At 39.4% G+C, this 23,330-nt stretch overlaps 1 protein-coding gene across 1 annotated transcript in view; it reads right to left on the bottom strand.

Annotated features, from left to right (window-relative positions):
- LOC141259500 (dynein axonemal heavy chain 5-like) overlaps positions 1-23,330 on the bottom strand; it is a 482,742-nt gene that overhangs the window by 307,401 nt on the left and 152,011 nt on the right. Inside the window, exons 30-34 of the mRNA XM_073675609.1 lie at positions 16,946-17,058; positions 14,073-14,172; positions 11,839-11,952; positions 9,048-9,179; positions 2,263-2,372 (exon numbers count right to left, since the gene is read on the bottom strand). Of these exons, the coding sequence (XP_073531710.1) occupies positions 2,263-2,372; positions 9,048-9,179; positions 11,839-11,952; positions 14,073-14,172; positions 16,946-17,058 (569 nt within the window). The remainder of the gene's footprint in view (positions 1-2,262; positions 2,373-9,047; positions 9,180-11,838; positions 11,953-14,072; positions 14,173-16,945; positions 17,059-23,330) is intronic.

Below are 23,330 nucleotides of genomic sequence, written 5' to 3'. Positions count from 1 at the left end.
GAGTCTACCAGTAATATTGACTCTGGTGACTCATTGTTCATTTACATGCAAATGTTACTTTATCCTCAGTCACAAATTTAGCTATGCTTTTATATAATAATACAGTGAGTAGTATGGTAAATGAATGATGAGATGCTTAAAGAGCACATCCGGGACTTTCTGAAAAACAAAAAATGTGCCCAAGCACTAACAGGCAGGTAGTTGCTACCTACCTGTTACCAGGAACAGCTGAATTGCTAGTAGGAGCGGCGCCAGGCACAACAGGCAGGTAGGTAGCAACTACCTGCCTGTTAGTGCTTGGGCACATTTTTTGTTTTTCAGAAAGTCCCAGATATGCCCTTTAAGATGCTGCATTTGTAAATAGTGAGTCAAGGGTATTGTGTCAATAACTGCTTATGTAGAGGGGTGGGATCGTCTGCACATGGATCCTCTGGGGATTGTCCAGTTCCCCCTTGGACCATTCCAAGCCTGGAGGTGCCCACTTTATTTATACATTGGAGATATTTTTGGTATATTGTGGCTTCTGCTGCTTCATGGATTTTAATGAAACTTTTTGCTAGATTAAAATACTTTTTTTAAACAAGTTAAATGCTGCTTGAGAGCATTCTATATACTTTACTATTGATCTGCTCTTCATGTTATCTTTACATTATGTTGTCCATCTAGGACATTTTGGATAAATGGACTTTCCAGGCAGTGAAATGTGACAAAAAAATATTTGTGACCCCCCCCCCCCCCCCCAGAGAGCTCTCTCCTTTCTCATTATCCTCTCTCTCCTCACCCCCCCTCCCCAGCTTACAAAGTGTTCCAGGCAGCTCGGACAGTGACACATCAATCACAGTGTTTACATTAAGATAATAAGACTTATATTGCAGAAAAGGCGGCCATGCAAACAGCCTGGAAGCAGGGCTGCACGTTTCTGCAATATATCTTTCCTAGTTGCACAAACTGTGGACATAAGGCTATGGCCTCACTATCACTATCAGTATTTGGTCAGTATTTGATCAGTATTTTTTCTCAGGAGTGGGAGCCAAAACAAGGTGAGGAACAATCAGAGAAAAGGTAGAAACAAGTCACCAATTCTGCATTTATCACCCACTCCTGATTTTGGTTTCCACTCCTGAGAAAAAATACTGACCGAATACTGACCAAATACTGATAGTGGGGCCGTAGCCTTACTAAGTAAATTCAGCTGTCCGAAGAGGTACTGTGATTAAATCACCCATCATATGCGGGGAAAGATGTGGGCTCAGCGTGTGAGCCTGCATCAAAGGCAGGGACACAACATATGACATAAATATATGTCATATGTCGTGAAGGGGTTAAGGTCCAAATGACCACCATATATCTGACTATAGGTAAACGGATAGTAACAGAGGGTAGTCAACAGCCTGATAAACAACACATTGCATTAATATACACTACTGTTCAAAAGTTTGGGGTCATTTAGAAATTTCATTATTTTTTAAATAAAAGCACATTGTTTTCAATGAAGCTAACAGTAAATAAATCAGAAATACACTTTATACATTGTTAATGTGGTAAATGACTATTCTAGCTGCAAATGTCTTGTTTTTATTGCAATATCTACATAGTTGTATAGAGGCCCATTTCCAACAACCACCACTCCAGTGTTTTAATGGACCATCATTTATTTTTCAACAGGACAATGACCCCAAACACACCTCCAGGCTGTGTAAGGGCTATTTGACCAAGAAGGAGAGTGTTGGGGTGCTACGCCAGATGACCTGGCCTCCACAGTCACCAGACCTGAACCCAATCGAGATGGTTTGGGGTGAGCTGGACCGCAGAGTGAAGGCAAAAGGGCCAACAAGTGCTAAGCATCTCTGGGAACTCCTTCAAGATTGTTGGAAGACCATTTCCGGTGACTACCTCTTGAAGCTCATCAAGAGAATGCCAAGAGTGTGCAAAGCAGTCATCAAAGCAAAAGGTGGCTACTTTGAAGAACCTAGAATATAAGACATATTTTCAGTTGTTTCACACTTTTTTGTTAAGTATATAATTCCACATGTGTTAATTCATAGTTTTGATGCCTTCAGTGTGAATGTTCAATTTTCATAGTCATGAAAATACAGAAAAATCTTTAAATGAGAAGGTGTGTCCAAACTTTTGGTCTGTACTGTATATATATATATATATATATATATATATATATATATATATATATATATATATACAGAAAGAGAGAGAGAGAAGAACAAAGCAGGTTTGTCTAAATAATTAATTCACTGTTCCACATACTTTAATAGCCCGATATCCAGAACTTGGGATACTTTAAAGACATTAGCTTCAAGTGGGAATGAGCTTCCTGTTACAGACATGACTTGAAGCCAGTGACGGTTCCGAATTTCCTATAAAAGATATATTTTCATGTCAAGTACAGCCACATGAAAAAAATATTAAGTATGCATACAATGTATTGAATTTACCATTCCCGTCATCTATAAACACAGATGAGTATTCCAAAACTTGACAGGAAAAAGTTAAGAAAAAGTCATAGCCTCCTTAAAATTCACGTTAAATCACTGCATCTTGCTTAACCTCTTCATGCCATGGTCATTTTCCCTTTTTTATTTTTTTCCACCGCCATAACTTTTTTAGTTTTCCATCATTATAGCTGTAAGAGGGCTTGTTTTTTTGCAGGACGAGCTGTACTTTCGAGTGACAACATTGATTTTACCATATAGTGTACTGGAAAACGTGAAAAAAAGTGCAATTCCACAATTTTTTTCTTTTACCATTTTCACTATATGGGAAAACTGACCGGGCAATATGATTCCCCAGGTCAGTACGAGTACACAGATACCAAACGGGTATAGTTTATTTTTTATTTAAGTGGTTAAAAAACGTCCGAAATTTGTATGAAAAAAAGATTTTGCGTTTGTCCGCATTTTCCGAGACGCACAGCGTTTTCACTTTTGATCTGGGGATGGTTGATGGCTTGTTTTTTGCGCCCTAAGCAGACACTTTTATTGATACCATTTTGGGGTAGACACAATGTTTTGATCTCCTCTTATTGCATTTTATTGCAATGTTGCGGTTGCAAAAAAACTGTAATTCTGGCGTTTCGATTTTTTTCTCATTACACCATTGTGGAATGAGCAGCACATATGCACAAAGACTAGCATGGGCAGTAAAGACATTGTACTGGAGGAGCAGGGGCTTCATCAGGCAAATAATACTTGTTTAAAAGATTGCTAGCCTCGGCTCCAATTTGGTTCAACAATGATAAACGCCTTAAATCTATTTATTCAGGTGCATTAAAGCCTTAGTGAAGCCCATAAGCAACCAGTTAAGATAAGCTTCAAGATCATCAAGCTGAAAGTGCAAAGCAGACTTCAGACATGTAACATTTTTAAGACATGTACATACCATAAATATTCTAAATTTCTTAGCTGAGATTTATGCTGCCACTTATTACATGACCGTGCTCCTGATGGTTGTCTGCTCCTTGTGTGACATACTGTACTCTGAACACAAGGTTATCTCCCATCTCCACCTCCCCATAGTGTAAGGCTCCCCATGTAATCACTGGGTGTAGGGAGGGAGCAGGAGTTGCTGGGTACTAGAAGACCCAGTCAGCCGTTCTATGAAAGGCCGGAGGCTGAAAATAATTAATAATCAGTAATAAAAAGAATGTATTAATATGTTAAAATGACCCTTTTGTCATAAATAAAACAGAACTTATAAAAGAGACACCACCAGACCAAATCATTGTGTATAGCTCCCATGAGTGTGGTGAATATTCATGGCCTTTAATAGCGGGCACGCTGACCGCCGAGCGCAGCAGGAGCCTCACTGCGGCTACAGCGTGCGCGCTATTAGGGAGAGTGAATGGTTACTGCTCCCCACGCACGCAGTCCCGGCATGGGGAGCAGTGACTATTCCAGCACAGAGCGTGACACAAGGCAGCGTGATGGAGATCAGGGGGTGCCAAGCATACGTGATGAGAAGGCCATACATACAGGGAAGAAGGGGGCCATACATACCTGTATGAGGCATGAGGGGGGCTATACATACAGGGATGAGGCATGAGGGGGGCCATACATACAGGGGTGAAGGGGTCCATACATACAGGCATGAAGGGGGCCATACATACAGGGATGAAGGGGACCATACATACAGTGGCATGTAAAAATTTGGGCACCCCTGGTCAAAATCACTGTTAATGTGAACAGTTAAGCAAGTTGAAGATGAAATGATCTCTAAAAGGCATATTGTTAAAGATGACATATTTCAGTTGTATTTTAGGCAAATAAATATATATATATATTTTTTTTTTTTTCATTTTAAAAAATTACAATAAGGGAAATGGGCCTATGCAAAAGTTTGGGCACCCTTGGAGATTTGTGTGCTTTGATAATTTTGACCAAGGTTTCAGACCTTAATTAGCCTGTTAGGGTTATGGCTTGTTCACTACCATCGTTAGTAAATGCCAGGTGATGAACATTTCCCAGCTTTGTAAAAACCAAGCCTCCTCTAACTTTATGCCAAAAAAACAGCAGCCATGGGTTCTTCTAAGCAGCTGCCTAGCACTTGGAAAATGAAAATGGTGGAGGCCCATGAAGCAGGAGAAGGCTATAAGAAGATAGCAAAGTGTTTTCAAGCTGCCCTTTCCTCAGTTTGAAATGTAATTAAGAAATGTCAGTTAACAGGAACAGTGAAGGTCAAGATAAGGTCCGGAAGACCAAGAAAAATTTCAGTGAGAGCTGTTTGTACAATTGCTAGAGAGGCAAATCAGAACCCCCGCTTGACCTCAAAAGACCTACAGAAAGATTTAGCAGACTCTAGCTTTGTGGTTCATTGTTCTACTGTTCAGAGACACCTGCACAAATATGACCTTCATGGAAGAGTCATCAGAAGAAAACCTCTCCTGCAGCCTCACTATAAAATTCAGCATCAGAAGTATGCAAAAGAACATCTAAACAAGCCTGATACATTTTGGAAACAAGTTCTGTCGACCGAAAAGGTTAAAATAGAAGTCTTTGGCCACAATGATCAAAGGTATGTGTGGAGAAAAAAGGCCACCAAATTTCAGGAAAATAACATCTCGCCAACTATTAAGCATGGGGGTGGATCAGTCATGCTTTGGGGTTGTGTTGCAGCCGATGGTACAGGGGACATTTCACAGGTAGAGGGAACAATGGATTCAATGAAATTTCAACAAATTCTTGATGCAAACATAACACCATCTGTAAAAAAGCTGAAGTTGAAAAGAGGATGGCTTCTACAAATGGTTAATGATCCTAAACAAACATCAAAATCCACAATAGGCTACCTCAAAAGGTGCAATCTGAAGGTTTTACAATGACCCTCACAGTCCCCTCTTCTGAACATCAATGAAAATCTGTGGCTAGACCTCAAAATAGCAGTGCATGCAAGACGACCCAGGAATCTCACAGAACTGGAAGGATTTTCCAAGGAAGAATGGATGAAAATCCCTCAAACAAGAATTGAAAGACTCTTGTCTTGCTACAAAAAGCTTTTACAAGCTGCGATACTTTCAAAAGGGGGTGCTACTAGGCACTAATCATGCAGGATGCCCAAACTTTTGCATTGGTCCATTTTCCTTTTTCGTCATTTTTAAAATGTAAAAGATTAAAAAATATATATATTTTGCCTAAAATACAAAGGAAATCTGTTATCTTTAACTTCAGGCCATTTAGAGATCATTTCATCTTCAACTTGCTTAACTGTTCACAATAACACTAACTTTGACCAGGGGTGCCCAAACTTTTACATGCTACTGTACCAGGATGAGGGGGGCTATACATACAGGGATGTAGGGGGCCATACATACCAGAAAGAGGGATGAAGGTGCCATACATACCAGGATGGGTGTGAGGGGGGCCATACATAACAGGATGAAGGGTTCCATACATACCAGGAAGAGGGATGAGGGGGCCATGCAAACCAGGATGGTGGATTGGGGTGCCATTCATATCAGGATGGGGATGAGGGCCACATATAATATGAAGGAGGGGGCCATATATACCAGAATGGGGGATATTAACAGAATTAGGGGACATTACCCCTATAACAGTCTCAGCAGCAGACCCCCTCCCCCTTAACAGGGCATTATGACCACATTTTTTGCTTACATTTTATTTCTGTTTTCCTCCTCTAAAACCTAGGTGCGTCTTATGGTCCAATGCGTCTTATAGTCCGAAAAATACGGTAGTTTAAAAAATCCCCAGTGGCCAGTGTGAAAGAGTTCCATTTTTTATTTTTAATACAGATTGTAAAAAAAAAACAGTGCTAAAAATGTAAAAAAAATAAATTTAACACAAAAAACGGATTTATAAAATATGTCATTTTTCGGATGTTAGCTTCCCTTTAAGTATATCTATGACTAAGTATCTTTCATTTTCCTTAATGTTTATTAAAGTACCTATATGTGTCTGAATAGTAACCACGTAATGTTACTATAGCTCAGAAATAATCATTGTTTCATTTTTATTATCTTGCCCAGTGCTTTATGGCATTTTTTTAATGCTACCATAGCCTGCTGTCACTGGGATCAGTTCTGTGAGGCAGCACAGGTTAATACACAGGATTATTCTCCCCTCTCCCAGGGATTGCCTGTATTGCTGTCTGCATACCCCCCAATTACTAGGTTTGCTGCCATGTTAAACATGATTTCTCCAGAGACTTGGAGGGGAAAACACACTGCAAAAATGAAGAAAGAGGTGTGTAATATCTTACACCACAGGGAGGAGGAGAGGGGAGATAATCATGTATTCAGAGTACAAGACATTACACATGGGGCAAACACCAGGAGAACGGTCTTATGACTTCATGGGAGAATGGCTTACAGGGGCACTTTAGCTATCGACCATACATAAGTAAGTGACACACTGCATGTAAATGATATGAGCATCATTTTTCTAGATTGTAAACCCCTTTTTTTAAGTACAGTTAATGAAACTTTGTCATACATGCTGTAAGAATAAAGTATAAAAGTTTTGTGTCTTTGCCATTGCCATTGACTTTAAATGGGTTATCCAGAAATATATATTTTTTTATTATAGGGTTGGAAACATAGAAAACTACAAAAACATTAGGACTGGAGCAGCAGTGGAGATGCAGTCCCGGTCTTGGGGAGGGTGAGTACAGTGGCTTGTGAAAGTATTTTTCGTGTTTTGCTACCTCCCAACCTGGAATTTCACTTTTTTTTTGAGGGTTTGCATCAGTTCATGTAAACAACATGCCTACTACTGTGAACATTTGGTTTTCTTTTTATTGTGAAGCAAACAACCAATAGGACAAAAAAACTGAAAACTTCAGTGTGCATAACTATTCACCCCCCTAAAGTCAGTACTTTGTAGAGCCTCCTTTTGCAGTAATTACAGCTAAAAGTCGGTTTGAATAAGTCTTTATGAGCTTTCCACATCTTGCCACTGGGATTTTTGCCTATTCCTCAAGGCAAAATTGCTCCAGCTCCTTCAAGTTAGATTGTTTCCTCTGGCGGACAGCAATCTTCAAGTCTGACCACAGATTCTTAATTGGATTTACATGCTTCCCCTTAAACCACTCGAGTGTTGCTTTAGCAATATGCTTTGGGTCATTGTCTTGTTGGAAGCCTCCGTCCTAGTCTTAGATCATTGATAGACTGAAACAGGTTTTGCTCAAAAATATCCCTGCATTTCGCACCATCCATCTTCCCCTCGACTCGGACCATTTTCCCTGTCCCTGCTGCCGAAAAACATCACCACAGCATGATGCTGCTACCACCATGTTTCACTGTGGGGATGGTTTTCTTGGGGTGATGAGTAGTGTTGAGCGAATTTGTTCGACATTTCAAATTCGGGTTCGTGGTTCCGGCTTGTTCGCGCCAAAAAATTGCAGATAACATCTGTGTGACAGCGTGGCAAATCAGGGATGTTCATGGGCGGAGCCGATTTTTTGGCGCGAACAAGCCGGAACCCCGAACACGAACCCCAATTTGAAATGACAAACAAATTCGCTCAACACTAGTGATGAGCTGTGTTGATTTGGTGCCAGACATAGTGTTTACCTTGGTGGCCAAAAAGTTACATTTTGGTCTCATCTGACATAGCACCTTCATCCATACATTTGAGGAGTCTCCCACATGTCTTTTGGTAATCTCAAAGCGAGAATTACAATTTTCGTGTGTAAGTAAAGGTTTTTTTCTGCCCACATTTCCATAACTGCCACCTCTATTGAGCGTATGTCTTATTGTGGTCGTATGGACATATACTCCAATCTCTGCTTAGGAACTCTGCATCTCCTTCACGGTTACCTTTGGTCTCTGTGCTGCCTCTCTGATTAATACCCTCCTTTCCCGGGCTGAGAGTTTTGGTGGGCGGCCCTCTCTTGGCATGTTTGTTGTGGTACCATGTTCTTTCCATTTGATGATAATGGATTTGATGGTGCTCTGGAGGATCATCAGAGATTGGGATTTTTTTTATAACCCAAACCTGACTTGTACTAACTTTGTTCCTGACTTGTTTGGAGATCTCCTTGGTCTTCATGGTGTTGTTTGGTTAGTGGTGCCTCTTCCTTAATGGTGTTGAAGCCTCTGAGGCCTTTCAGAAAAGATGTGTATATAATGACAGACCATGTGACACTTAGATTGCACACAGGTGGACTTCCTTTTACTAAGCATGTGACTTATGAAGGTAATTGCTTGCACCAGACATTTTTAAGAGCTTCATCACAAAAGGGGTGAATACATATGCACATGACAATTTTTAGTTATTTGATCCCATAAATTTAAGTTATGACTATATTATTTTCACTTCACCAATTTAGACTATTTAGTGCTGAATTTGCATCACACAAAAATATTTAAACACAGGTTGTAATGTAACAAAATAGGTAAAAATCCAAGGAGGGTTAATACTTCACAAGCCATTGTATAGTTGTGTTTGTTATTTTCTATGCTTGCAACCCCACAATGGCCACAGCAAAGATCATTGAGCAGAAACTAAGTAAGTAAAGATCAACCCCAACCAGAAAAAAAATACTGTATACTTGACTTTTATAGTTTAGAGTTAGAATACCTTGGATTTTAATTCATGTAGAATAGGGAAGACATCTTCATAAAATGTAATGTCTTGAGCCATTTCATTGTACGCATCCCAGTCCTTCAGTTTATCATTCCAAATCTGGCACTCAGAAGAATATTGCTTAATCTGAAAAATATTCCAAAACTACATTTTAACAATGTCTTCAAACCCATATGCAATGAAGAAGTCAGTGCTCGTCTATTTATTTTTCTTTCAATATTTATTGATTTTTCAAGTTATAATGATATGGATGTTGAACAAGATGGAGAAGTTTGAGTTTAAAGGAAACTTTCAAAACAATTTCTAATGGGATGCTTGTTTTGAAACCACAGTTCATTAGTTGAAGATGATCGGCAGAAGTATAAATTATTCAAATATTTGCAAGATGACTACCCTTGAGATTTTCTTTTAGGAGTTTGATTGAAGTTATTATTAGCGCAAATGTCAACAAGCTTTCAGACATGAATGTAGTATTGACCCTTTGTTTAACCCTATATTCAGATGCTAAAATGTATAGATATTTGTTGGAACCTTTAAATTAGAGTAACCACAAGACATTAAGCACAGGTTTGGGAAGGTACTGAGCAAACTGTTAGTCCCAATGAAGAACACATGAAGAACATGTAATGAGAGCACCTGAACAGGATGTCAGGATTCACAAATCTAGTAGTTTAAGACCGGACAACCCTTTTAACTTCAGAATTCGGGTGTGCCACCAATTAGCCACATATCGCCTACTTTATTTTCCATTTTCAGGTTTGAGGATTTGTTTGTTCATTTTTTTACATCTGGCTGGTGGAATCTTGCAATTTAATTTTCCTAATTAAAAGAATGGTGACTCTGTAAGGTGAAGCCTAATTTAAAATCAAAGATGAGTTATAGCTGCACAAAAACTATGACTGAACTGCAACTTCTTAGTAAGGGCTTTATGGGGTTTTCTACAAAGAACATTTATTATCTATCTACCTAATATGTGATAAACGGATGACTGAGGGTGGCGCCCACCAATCACCAGAACTGGTGTTTTTCCAGTGAAGAGGAGGTTTAGGGGTTAGGACATGGGCACTGGCACTTTAAATAAAGTTTTTAAGATTGATGGAGATATATAGCTATGTATAGCTCTTGACTGTTTCTGCCAGTCGCACAGAGTTTAACTAAAGAGTTAAAATGCTTTAAAGGGTAATAAAAGGATTTGTTCAAACTCACTGTGTGCTAATGTTTGCCCTGGTCATAAGTCATTTAAATCTCCTTATACATGAATTTTTACTAATTATGATACCATTTTATTCATGAATCATGTAACTTAACCTGTTTAGGACTATATATATTTTTTAATATATATATTTTTTTTAAAGTTTTATTAAGTAATATAATTAACAATTTTGATGAAAACTAATCACATCCAGCATGCAGACTGGGAAAACAGAATCATTAATCATAGCACATATATCATTTACTAAAGACAACCACTGATATTGAGAAATTGTCCACTGAGGGGAAAAATAAAATAAAACAACATAAAAGCCACAATAAAAAAAAAGATGCAAGGGGGGGGATTTCCCAGCTAAATAATCTAGCCCACTCCCTATAGTGCTCACTTATTGACATGGAGTTGGCCTACTGTAGGTTTCTTTTTAGATATACCAGGTAATTGTGGCAAAGTTTTCTACAATTTTCCTTTTTTACTCTGAAGTGCAAAACTTAATAAAAAAACTGTTAAACTTCAAGAAAAATTGACCTTCTTTTGACTCTTTGTCAATAGCCGCATCCCACTTTTCCACCTCGATAAAATGTTTTATCAGACCTAGCAGTTCTGAGATAGAAGGGGTGGTGGGTTCCAACCAATATTTAAGGATTAGTTTTTTTGCTAATAAAAGTAGAGTGTGAAGAAGCTTTGGAGAGCTCTTAAATTGGTTGGTTACGGTATTTGAGTCACTTCAATAATGTAGAAGAGCTAATGGGGGACAAAGAACAATCAGAACTCCAAAGGGTGTCTGATATCATTTTCCAGAAGAAGGCTCTACTAGGACAAAACCAGAGACCATGGATTAGGTGTCAGATTTAGGGAAATTACATTTGGGGCATGCAGTTAATATGTCAGATAGTATATTTAAACGTATAGTGCGTGATCTTAAATTGTGTTTCCCTCCATGATTCGTTAATAATGTTTTTCTTGACTGAAGAACACTCAATTGTGATTTTGGTAGAAATATCAACATCATCCAGTTGCTTACTCCAGGATTTAAAAAAGGTGTCTGGATGTAGCCCTAATAGGTTAGGTTTCATCATGGAATAAAGTGATGATATTGAGGAGAGAGAAGAATAGTGTCTAGATCATTCTGTTTTAATTCAAAGGTGACATCTCGCAAATTAGCCATGATGGAGAGTCTAATTTGTTCGTATTGTAAATAATGAAACGGGGGGAAGGTGAAATTTTTCTAGACACTCCGTGCTTTTTCACCATCTGGGCTCAGGTGGGTGAAAAAGGTGGGGGATATTTGCTGTACCAGCCCTATGCCACATTAGATAGAGTTTATTCTCCATGCCTTGGAGGAATTTAGGGTTGTATCACAGGGGAAGATGCTTTGAAGTTTAAAAAGAGAGACCAAACTTTTTTCTAACAGCCTTCCAAGTTGAGATAGTATCTCGAAAATAGAACTATATTTTCAATAAATGTTTGATCAATAATTTGCATATACAATATCACTACATTTTTTTGGGAATTTTGCATGAGACAGAAAAATACAATGTAACAAACGAACATGCTATGGTAATTTAAGCCTACCTCTTGGTTACTAACTTTAAGGTCTACATCTGCCCAAAGTGTGTTACGAAATCGCTGGTCAAACTCGATGAACTTCTGGAAAAGGATATAGAGTGTTCCCAGTAGCTCCAAATCCTGAAGAAACAAATTAACATTTGATAGCGCATACATGTTATAAATAACATTTATTTGAAAAAAAAGAGTACCTTATTAAATATAAGCTTAAAATAACATTGGAAGATATTTTAGTATATGCTGCATAAATACTCCAAAAGCCTACTCCGTTCACAACCCCACCTTCTCTAACTTACTTTTGGCAAGAACCAATTGTAAGGTTAAGTTTCCTTAGAACCCCCTCATCCTACACTGTGTGTACAATTATTGGGTGAGTATTTTGACCATATTATCATTTTCATGCAGAGTCCAAGCTGTATAAAATTGAATGCTTATTGGATGAAGCAGATCAGGGGTGTGTATTTGTGTAATGAGGGACAGTGCAGCCTAAAGATATCTTTTCAGAGTTAGTTAAATCTCTTTTTGGCCCTTTTTTACCTGGGGAAAACAAATTGCCTAAAAATTATATACACTTTGATAAAGAGAACAAAAGGATCAAATATTTTGAAAGTTGATATGCCCGATTCTTCTTTCCTCCAACATCTGTTGTTAGTCCATGGCCCGACTTAGACCCAAAACCAGGTGAGGAACAATCAGAGAAAAGGTATAATAGAAACAAGTCACCAATTCTGCATTTATCACCCACTCCTGGTTTTGGCTTCCACTCCTGAGAAAAAATACTGACCGAATAGTGACCAAATACTGATAGTGGGGCCGTGGCCTTAGGGGGAGAGTCTGGACAACTGAGTACACAATAGATGGTGAACTCAACCTGGCGACAGCGTTAAACAGCTTTTTTGTTAGGAGTGAGTGATAAATACAGAAGTGGTGACGTGTTTCTATTATACTTTTCCTCTGATTGTTCCACTCCTGGTTTTGGCTTACAAATAGTGATGTAAAATACTGATCAAATACTGAACGTGTGAACGTGGCCTAACTGTCTTTTCCTTTTCCTCCTCCTGGAAGGCACGGAGATATGTTTTTACTTTATGCAACGTAGCTAGATGTTGTTAACATGATGCTCATTTTACAGTATGTGACGCAACAGTCTTGTTTCTCATCCTATAATTACTCGCCACCACTGTTTTCTATAAGCTATGTGCTCTAGAGTTAATATAACAAATTCTGCAGACAGGTAGAGCTGCCGGCAGGTTGCTAATCCTTATCAGAATTCTGTTTTAATGCTCATTCTTTTTGCAAACCGCTCAGCTTAAAGGGACTCAGCACAGAATGACTGTTCAAACTGAGTCCCGCCGCTCGGTGCTTCACAGTGGGGCCAATCATTTAAATACACCTTCCTACCTGCTTGTTTTTCCTGAATCTCCACCCTGCTTTTCTTTGATTGACAGCTCTGGCTTCATAGGGTCAGAAAAGGTTGGAGATGGAAAACAAGCAGGTGGGAAGGTGTATTGAAATGATTGGCCCACCAATGAAGCAACGAGCCCCTGTACTTGGTTTTAACAGTCATTCTGTGCTGACAGAGTCACTTTAAGGTTCTTTTACACCGTATGATTATCGTGAAACATTTATGATAATCATGCAGTCTAAACAGTTCACCGATCACCTGACGAATGAGCAAAATGTTTATATGTTGGGTGAATTGATCTTTTGGTTTGCCCAAAAGATCATTCTTCTCGGCAACACATTGTACTGTGTAAACAGGACCTGTGCTGCCGAGAGGCCCGAGATAAATGGCAGCCTATTCACACAGAACCATCTATTGCAGATAGTCCAGTATGCTCTGAACTCTGCCTGTCTGTGCAAACAGGCTATTAAACAAGCGACTACCGGCAAATATATTGCTGCTCGGCAGATGTTTAGTGCTGCACATCGCACATTCTAAATGCACCTATAGAGCGAACACTGCTTGGAAGTTACATTCATTTTTCAATCAATTGTCAACTACCACTTAACAATTATTCTGTTATCTGTGTCTGCTTTCAACATTAGTAAGTAAATCAAAGACATGCTGTCTGACTAAGCCAAGTAGCTGACTTAAATGGCTCTACTCACAATGGTCCTCCTATCACGTAGTTTTCGGTGCGGTCATAATGTCTTATAACTGGCACAGAAGTTAACAGGAATTGACACTATGCAGTGTTATCCAATTTTCACTTAATTCTGCAGCACTGTCACTATACCTTTCCAGTCCTGTCCAGTTCATGAAATTTCTTTGGAACAATATTGAATAGTTTTTGTACTGAGTTGAGGGTTTTTCTTTTAGCATCAAAGGCCTGGTACCTGTGAAAGAGGTAGTATTTTGCTATAAATAATATTTCCACAAATGTAAAAACAAATGCATACAACAATTAAAAAGTTATTCATCCTTGTATGGCTGACACAGAAATAATTCCTTCCGGGGTCCCGCCACTCGAAGTGTAGTTACTGAAACACTCAAGTGTGGCTATGCTATGCTGTATGCATAAATGCCATTTATTTCACAGCTCCACCTCTAGTGGTGAGAGCCTGAAAGAAGTAATTCCCGTCTTAACAATGAAAGGCTGAGATGGGAATAAGCCTTTATGGAGTAACTGTCATTATAATTTAGATTTCATAAATCAATAGTATACAAAAAAAACCTGTTATTTGTTATCAGAGAAATCTGCTTCTTTCTCCTCCAGGACTGATCATTCATTTTCAAAATTCTCACTTCAGGTGTAAAAATCTGCCTTCAGTGAAGAAAGACTGTTACATTACTGAGATAGGAGATGACAGTTAGTGCTTATAAGATTCTATGTAGAGGGGAGGAGGGAAGAAAAAGAAGCAGAGCTCCTCCTGTTTATAGAGAAGATGACAGTTACTATTGATAAGATTCTGTCTCACTAATGGGAATTTTTTTTTCACTAAATACAGATTTTACCAGTGAATCGAGAATTTTGATAATGACTGATCAGTCCAGGAGGAGAATGAAGTAGATTTCTCCGATAAGATATATTACAAAGTTGCTTATTTTCATGTGAACTATTGATTTAGATAATAAAATTGAAAACACTGGTTAGTAAAGAGTAGTGTTGAGAGAATTTGTTCGGCATTTCAAATTCGGGTTCCAATGTCAAGCCGAAACCCCGAACACGAACCCGAATTTGAAATGCCGCACAAATTCGCTCAACACTAGTAAAGAGTAACTAAGAGCCAGCAGAAATTTACATGATGAAATTTAGGAAAAAAAGTTGAAAGGTTTCCTTTCTAAATAACTATAACAGGCATGGTTGGAATGACAGCATCAGTTTACTGTAATCTCTGAAACAGGTTTCCAACTCCCACATTCATACATTCCACTGCCCGAGGAGGTTATCTTAATGGATTTTCTTCCTACACAGTTAAGAAGTGTGAGCTGAGTAGAATTCCCTATGTACCTGCTACAGATATAGTTTGTGGTTGATATTCACTGCAAGTTCCAAGTGTTTATGTGTCCTAGCCTAAATATTATATATACATACACACATACTGTACATATATAAATATGTTTGTGTGTGGATAGTGTGGATAATACACACACACTATGGATGTTCTTTTTTCAGTTTACCTTAAACGAGCCATTGTTTCTGCACATTCTGTTAGAGAAATTAATTTCACAATATGAAATAGAGACAGAAAACCTAGTTGTAATGTGCAAAGCAAAATACAAAGTCTAAAGGTGTATTCACAAGTTGCTTTTTTGCCTTTTTTTCCCCCGCATTTTTTCCTTGCATTGTTGCCACTGTACTACCAATATGAATGAGATTTCTGAGATCTCATGCACACGCTGCTTATTTTTTCCTTGCATATTTGATGCAGTTTCAGATCTGCAGCTTGTGAATTCTTTTACCGTTTTTGCAGTGTTTTTCACCCATTCAAATGAATGAAGAAAAAAACTAATTAAAAACACGTCCAAAAGCAATGTAAATAAACTGCATAAAAACGCACATATCTTATGCAGCATTTGTACTGCCAAGAGATGCTTTGTTGGTGCAGAAATTGCTGCTGCAAATACTCAATGTGTGCACATACGCTTAGCCTATGTGCCCACGATGCAGAAATGCTCCGGATTTTTCCTGAGCGTTTCTGCATCTCCCTGGCAGAAAAAAACGCATGCGGATTGTACATGCGGATTGTACATGCGGATTGTACATGCGTTTTCCTGCCAGGGACAAGCGGAAGTGAAGCGTTCTTCACATGTATTTCCGCATGCGGGTTGACAAGCGCTTTCCAAGCGATTTTAGCATCACTTGGAAAGTGCTTGTCAACTTGGTCACACTATATAAATCCATGCAACCGGCATGGATTTATATATTGTGACCATAAAAGAATGGTAAAAAATAAAAAAATAAATATATACTTACCCTCCGATGGCCCCCACAGTCTTGCTTCACCGTCCCGGCTGCTGGCAGCGGTAGACTTCAGCGTCGCGTGACCCGTCACATGACTCTGACATCAGCGCAGGTCCTTCATACATCGCAAACTGTCGGCATGAGAGGAGGAGCACATGGGGGCCGCCAGAAGGTAAGTATATATTTATTTTTTATTTTATTCTTTTTTTTACAGTTTTCTATGGTACCCGGGTCCGGAGGAGAGTCTCCTCTCCTCTACCTGGGTACCATCCGCACATTAGAACGCATGGAATGCACATCTACATATATAGTGATGCGTAATCCATGCGATCTAATGCAAGTCAATGGCGGCGATAACGTAGCACTTCCGCAAAATAATTGGTAGTGCTGCATTTTTTTCCGCAATGATAATCCGCAGCGCAAAATTTCCGCAGCATGTGCACAGCACATGTGGATTATCATTGGGGAACATGGCAGACCTTCTACCAAGCGTTTTTTAAGCATTTCTGCAGTGTTTGTGCCGCTGCGGAAAAGCTTAAAAAACGCATCGTGGGCACACAGCCTTATGCAGCTTGAGAAGATTTACATTGGTATTTTTTGCATCCTAATCTCACATTGCTAGATTTTTAAAAATTTACCCTACAAGCAGTCAAAGTTTTCTAATATGGTTCAGATATGAGAATGTATATTAGCAGTTTACTTACTTCTCGTTGAAGTCATGTAGTCGAGTCACAGCTTCCTCTGGCTTCACACCTGGGGCTGCTGGACCCTGTGTATCAAAGCGGTTCCTAAACTGGATCACCTCCACGACAAAGCTCTGTGAAGAAAAATCCTATAAATGTTAACCCTTTCTGGTTTGAATAAAACAAGAGACCTAACCTTTTGTCTAAGTTCATTTCTGTTTTAATTGCATAGTTTAGATATTTCTCTGTGGAATTCCAAATTCCATAACCTTTTACCATCGGGCAGTTCCATAGTGTATCAAATATACTTTTTTTTTTCTTTACGCATTCTGTTCTGGCCATTCGTGTTCATAGTTCAAGCTGTGATTTTGATATGGCAAATTAAAGGCTCTGTTTGCCGTGCAGCCTAACCTGTAATGCATTTGCCTCCTGTGGTGGTTGCCCTAATGTCATAGGCATAACTAGAGTCTGATGGCCCTAGTGCAAGATTTGGACCAGGGCCCACCCCATCCTGATGTGTGTATATATACAGTACAGACCAAAAGTTTGGACACACCTTCTCATTTAAAGATTTTTCTGTATTTTCATGACTGTGAAAATTGTACATTCACACTGAAGGCATCAAAACTATGAATTAACACCTGTGGAATTATATACTTAACAAAAAAGTGTGAAACAACTGAAAATATGTCTTATATTCTAGGTTCTTCAAAGGAGCCACCTTTTGCTTTGATGACTGCTTTGCACACTCTTGGCATTCTCTTGATGAGCTTCAAGAGGTAGTCACCGGAAATGGTCTTCCAACAATCTTGAAGGAGTTCCCAGAGATGCTTAGCACTTCTTGGCCCTTTTGCCTTCACTCTGCGGTCCAGCTCACCCCAAACCATCTTGATTGGGTTCAGGTCTGGTGACTGTGGAGGCCAGGTCATCTGGCGTAGCACCCCATCACTCTCCTTCTTGGTCAAATAGCCATTACACAGCCTGGAGGCGTGTTTGGGGTCATTGCCCTGTTGAAAAATAAATGATGGTGAAACTAAACGCAAACCGGATGGAATAGCATGCCGCTGCAAGATGCTGTGGTAGCCATGCTGGTTCAGTATGCCTTCAATTTTGAATAAATCCCCAACAGTGTCACCAGCAAAGCACCCCCACACCATCACACCTCCTCCTCCATGCTTCACGGTGGGAACCAGGCATGTAGAGTCCATCCGTTCATCTTTTCTGCGTCGCACAAAGACACGGTGGTTGGAACCAAAGATCTCAAATTTGGAATCATCAGACCAAAGCACAGATTTCCACTGGTCTAATGTCCATTCCTTGTGTTCTTTAGCCCAAACAAGTCTCTTCTGCTTGTTTCCTGTCCTTAGCAGTGGTTTCCTAGCAGCTATTTTACCATTAAGGCCTGCTGCACAAAGTCTCCTCTTAACAGTTGTTGAAGAGATGTGTCTGCTGCTAGAATTCTGTGTGGCTTTGACCTGGTCTCTAATCTGAGCTGCTGTTAACCTGCAATTTCTGAGGCTGGTGACTCTGATAAACTTATCCTCAGAAGCAGAGGTGACTCTTGGTCTTCCTTTCCTGGGGCGGGCCTCATGTGAGCCAGTTTCTTCGTAGCGCTTGATGGTTTTTGCAACTGCACTTAGGGACACTTTCAAAGTGTTCCCAATTTTTCGGACTGACTGACCTTCATTTCTTAAAGTAATGATGGACACTCGTTTTTCTTTACTTATCTGCTTTTTTCTTGCCATAATACAAATTCTAACAGTCTATTCAGTAGGACTATCAGCTGTGTATCCACCAGACTTCTGCACAACACAACTGATGGTCCCAACCCCATTTATAAGGCAAGAAATCCCACTTATTAAATCTGACAGGGCACACCTGTGAAGTGAAAACCATTTCTGGTGACTACCACTTGAAGCTCATGTAGAGAATGCCAACAGTGTGCAAAGCAGTCATCAAAGCAAAAGGTGGCTACTTTGAAGAACCTAGAATATAAGACATATTTTCAGTTGTTTCACACTTTTTTGTTAAGTACAGTACAGACCAAAAGTTTGGACACACCTTCTCATTTAAAGATTTTTCTGTATTTTCATGATTTTGAAAATTGTGCATTCACACTGAAGGTATCAAAACTATGAATTAACACATGTGGAATTATATACTTAACAAAAAAAGTGTGAAACAACTGAAAATATGTCTTATATTCTAGGTTCTTCAAAGTAGCCACCTTTTGCTTTGATGACTGCTTTGCACACTCTTGGCATTCTCTTGATGAGCTTCAAGAGGTAGTCACCAGAAATGGTCTTCCAACAATCTTGAAGGAGTTCCCAGAGATGCTTAGCACTTGTTGGCCCTTTTGCCTTCACTCTGCTGTCCAGCTCACCCCAAACCATCTCGATTGGGTTCAGGTCTGGTGACTGTGGAGGCCAGGTCATCTGGCGTAGCACCCCATCACTCTCCTTCTTGGTCAAATAGCCCTTACACAGCCTGGAGGTGTGTTTGGGGTCATTGTCCTGTTGAAACATAAATGATGGTCCAACTAAACGCAAACCGGATGGAATAGCATGCCGCTGCAAGATGCTGTGGTAGCCATGCTGGTTCAGTATGCCTTCAATTTTGAATAAATCCCCAACAGTGTCACCAGCAAAGCACCCCCACACCATCACACCTCCTCCTCCATGCTTCATGGTGGTAACCAGGCATGTAGAGTCCATCCGTTCACCTTTTCTGCGTCACACAAAGACACGGTGGTTGGAACCAAAGATCTCAAATTTGGACTCATCAGACCAAAGCACAGATTTCCACTGGTCTAATGTCCATTCCTTGTGTTCCTTAGCCCAAACAAGTCTCTTCTGCTTGTTTCCTGTCCTTAGCAGTGATTTCCCAGCAGCTATTTTACCATGAAGGCCTGCTGCACAAAGTCTCCTCTTAACTGTTGTTGTAGAGATGTGTCTGCTGCTAGAACTCTGTGTGGCATTGACCTGGTCTCCAATCTGAGCTGCTGTTAACCTGCGATTTCTGAGGCTGGTGACTCGGATAAACTTATCCTCAGAAGCAGAGGTGACTCTTGGTCTTCCTTTCCTGGGGCGGTCCTCATGTGAGCTAGTTTCTTTGTAGCTCTTGATGGTTTTTGCAACTGCACTTGGGGACACCTTCAAAGTTTGCCCAATTTTTCAGACTGACTGACCTTCATTTCTTAAAGTAATGATGGCCACTCGTTTTTCTTTACTTAGCTGCTTTTTTCTTCCCATAATGCAAATTCTAACAGTCTATTCAGTAGGACTATCAGCTGTGTATCCACCTGACTTCTGCACAACACAACTGATGATCCCAACCCCATTTATAAGGCAAGAAATCCCAATAATTAAACCTTACAAGGCACACCTGTGAAGTGAAAACCATTTCCGGTGACTACCTCTTGAAGCTCATCAAGAGAATGCCAAGAGTATGCAAAGCAGTCATCAAAGCAAAAGGTGGCTACTTTGAAGAACCTAGAATATAAGACATATTTTCAGTTGTTTCACACTTTTTTGTTAAGTATATCATTCCACATGTGTTAATTCATAGTTTTGATGCCTTCAGTGTGAATGTACAATTTTCAAAGTCATGAAAATACAGAAAAATCTTTAAATGAGAAGCTGTGTCCAAACTTTTGGTCTGTACTGTGTATATATATACAGTATATATATATGTATATATATATATATATATATATATATATATATATATATGTATACAATGTCCTCCATCCTGGTATATACAGGTGCATCTCACTAAATTAGAATATCATCAAAAAGTTAATTTATTTCAGTTCTTCAATACAAAAAGTGAAACTCATATATTATATAGAGTCATATTAAACAGAGTGATCTATTTCAAGTGTTTATTTCTGTTAATGTTGATGATTATGGCGTACAGCCAATGAAAACACAAAAGTCATTTTCTCAGTAAATTAGAATACTTTAGAACAACAGCTTGAAAAATGTTTTTAAAATCCAAAATGTTGGCCTACTGAAATGTGTGTTCAGTAAATGCACTTAATACTTGGTCGGGGCTCCTTTTGCATCAATTACTGCATCAATGTGGCGTGGCATGGAGGAGATCAGCCTGTGGCACTGCTGAGGTGTTATGGAAGCCCAGGTTGCTTTGATAGCAGCCTTCAGCTCGTCTGCATTGTTGGGTCTGGTGTCTCTCATCTTCCTCTTGACAATACACCATAGATTTTCTATGGGATTAAGGTCAGGCGAGTTTGCTGGCCAATCAGTCACAGTGATACAGTTGGTTTTAAACCAGGTATTGGTACTTTTGGCAGTGTAGACAGGTGTCAAGTCCTGCTGGAGAATGAAATTTCCATCTCCAAAAAGCTTAACGGCAGAGGGAAGCATGAAGTGCTCTAAAATTTCCTGGTAGACAGCTGCGCTGACTTTGGTCTTGACAAAACCCATTGGACCTACACCAGCAGATGGCATGGCTCTCCAAACCATCACTGATTGTGGAAACTTCACAGTAGACCTCAAGCAGCTTGGATTGTGCGTCTCTCCACTCTTCCTCCAGACTCTGGGACCTTGATTTCCAAATGAAAATTGGAACTCTGGGACCTTGTGGAGTATGTCAATGACTGCCTTCTGGACATCTGTCAAGTCAGCAGTCTTCCCCATGATTGTGGAGCCTACTGAAACAGACTAAGGGACCTTTTTAAATGCTTAGGAAGCCTTTGCAGGTGTTTTTTGTTAATTATTCTAATTTACTGAGATACTGACTTTTGTGTTTTCATTGGCTTTAAGCCTAATCATCAATATTAACAGAATTAAATACTTGAAATAGAGCACTCTGTTTGTAATGACTCTATATAATATATATTTCACTTTTTGCATTGAAGAACTGAAATAAATTAACCTTTTGATAATATTCTGATTTAGTGAGATGCACTTGTATGTCCCTCATACTAGCCCCATCCTAGTATATATATATGCCCTCCATCCTGGTATATACAAGGTGGGCCATTTATGTGGATACACCTAAATTAAATGGGAATGGTTGGTGATATCAGCTTCCTGTTTGTGGCACATTAGTATATGGGAAGGGGAAAACTTTTCCAGATGGGTGGTGACCATGGCGGCCATTTTGAAGTCGGCCATTTTAGATCCAACTTAATTTTTTTCAATGGGAAGAGGGACATGTGACACATCAAACTTATTGAGAACTTCATAAGAAAAACAATGGTGTGCTTGGTTTTAACGTAACTGTATTCTTTCATGAGTTTTTTTACAAGTTTATGACCACTTATAAAATGTGTTCAAAGTGCTGCCCATTGTGTTGGATTGTCAATGCAACCCTCTTCTCCCACTCTTGACACACTGATAGCAACACCGCAGAAGAAATGCTAGCACAGGCTCCCAGTATCCGTTTTCCGTGCCTCTGTTCCCAAATGCTGTGTATTCCCCATAAATCTTATTAAGTATTATTCTTTCTTTAGTTTTCTGTATGTTGTAAGTAGTGCATATTGTCCATTTTCTGGATTTAAATGTATGGCTCACTCAAATAAAGTTTTAAGGTTTTTTTTTAATTAGGAAGGTCTAGTATATTTTTCTTAAACCTCATGTTTCCCAGTACTTTGTTGAATCTGTGCTTCTTTTACAAATCTTTAACTGTAAATAGTCCTCCTTCATCAGACATTCAGATATATTATTGGAAAATAAAAACTCTCTTTCTAAATATTCTTCTATTCTCCCTTAGTGTCTCTTAACACTATTAATTGCTTTCCTAATGGAGCTCTTCCTCCTGTCTCATGTAGAAATATACTTACAGGGAATCTGTCACCAGGGCTGAGCAAATTCCGACGATTCATTGCTTACTGGGCCGCTTGCTGCAGTTTTGATAAAATCACAGTTTTATTTGCTACAGATCTACCAGTCCTCTGAATGCTGAGCTCTGTATAACCCCGCCCACACCACTGAATGGCAGCTTTCCATGTACACTGTGCATAGGCAGTCCATTGCCAATGAGAGGTGGGGGTGGGTGGTGCACATAGCTCATAGTCATAGAAGACTACTTAGCTGCAGATTTGGTAGTCCTTAGTAACAATCTCCTTTCTGTTAAAACAGTGTTATCAAAACAACAGCAAGTAACCCAGTAAGTCACAAATCAATATAACCAGAGTCTCTGCCTACTCTCAGAGGTGTTGGCAAAAAATGATCTCTAATGTATTTGGGCAAGTCCCTCCATGTCAGAGTTCACAAACTTGTTATTACCAAAAATCCACTCAATGGCAACCTTGCTAGATAGGCAACATTACAAGTCCTTAAGTTGGGCATCGCTGTCCCTCCTACATAAGACCAGTATTATGAATAGCACGTGGTAGACAAGCGGCTGCAGGGAGAATATAAGTTAATTTCCTCCCTCCAGT

The sequence above is a fragment of the Phyllobates terribilis genome, unplaced genomic scaffold (genome assembly GCF_046119375.1).
Source record: "Phyllobates terribilis strain yellow unplaced genomic scaffold, ASM4611937v1 Scaffold_3__8_contigs__length_932513732, whole genome shotgun sequence".
Lineage (NCBI taxonomy): Eukaryota > Metazoa > Chordata > Amphibia > Anura > Dendrobatidae > Phyllobates > Phyllobates terribilis.
The sequence above is the reverse complement of the archived record's forward strand: the minus strand, read 5'-3'. Positions and strand labels throughout refer to the sequence as shown.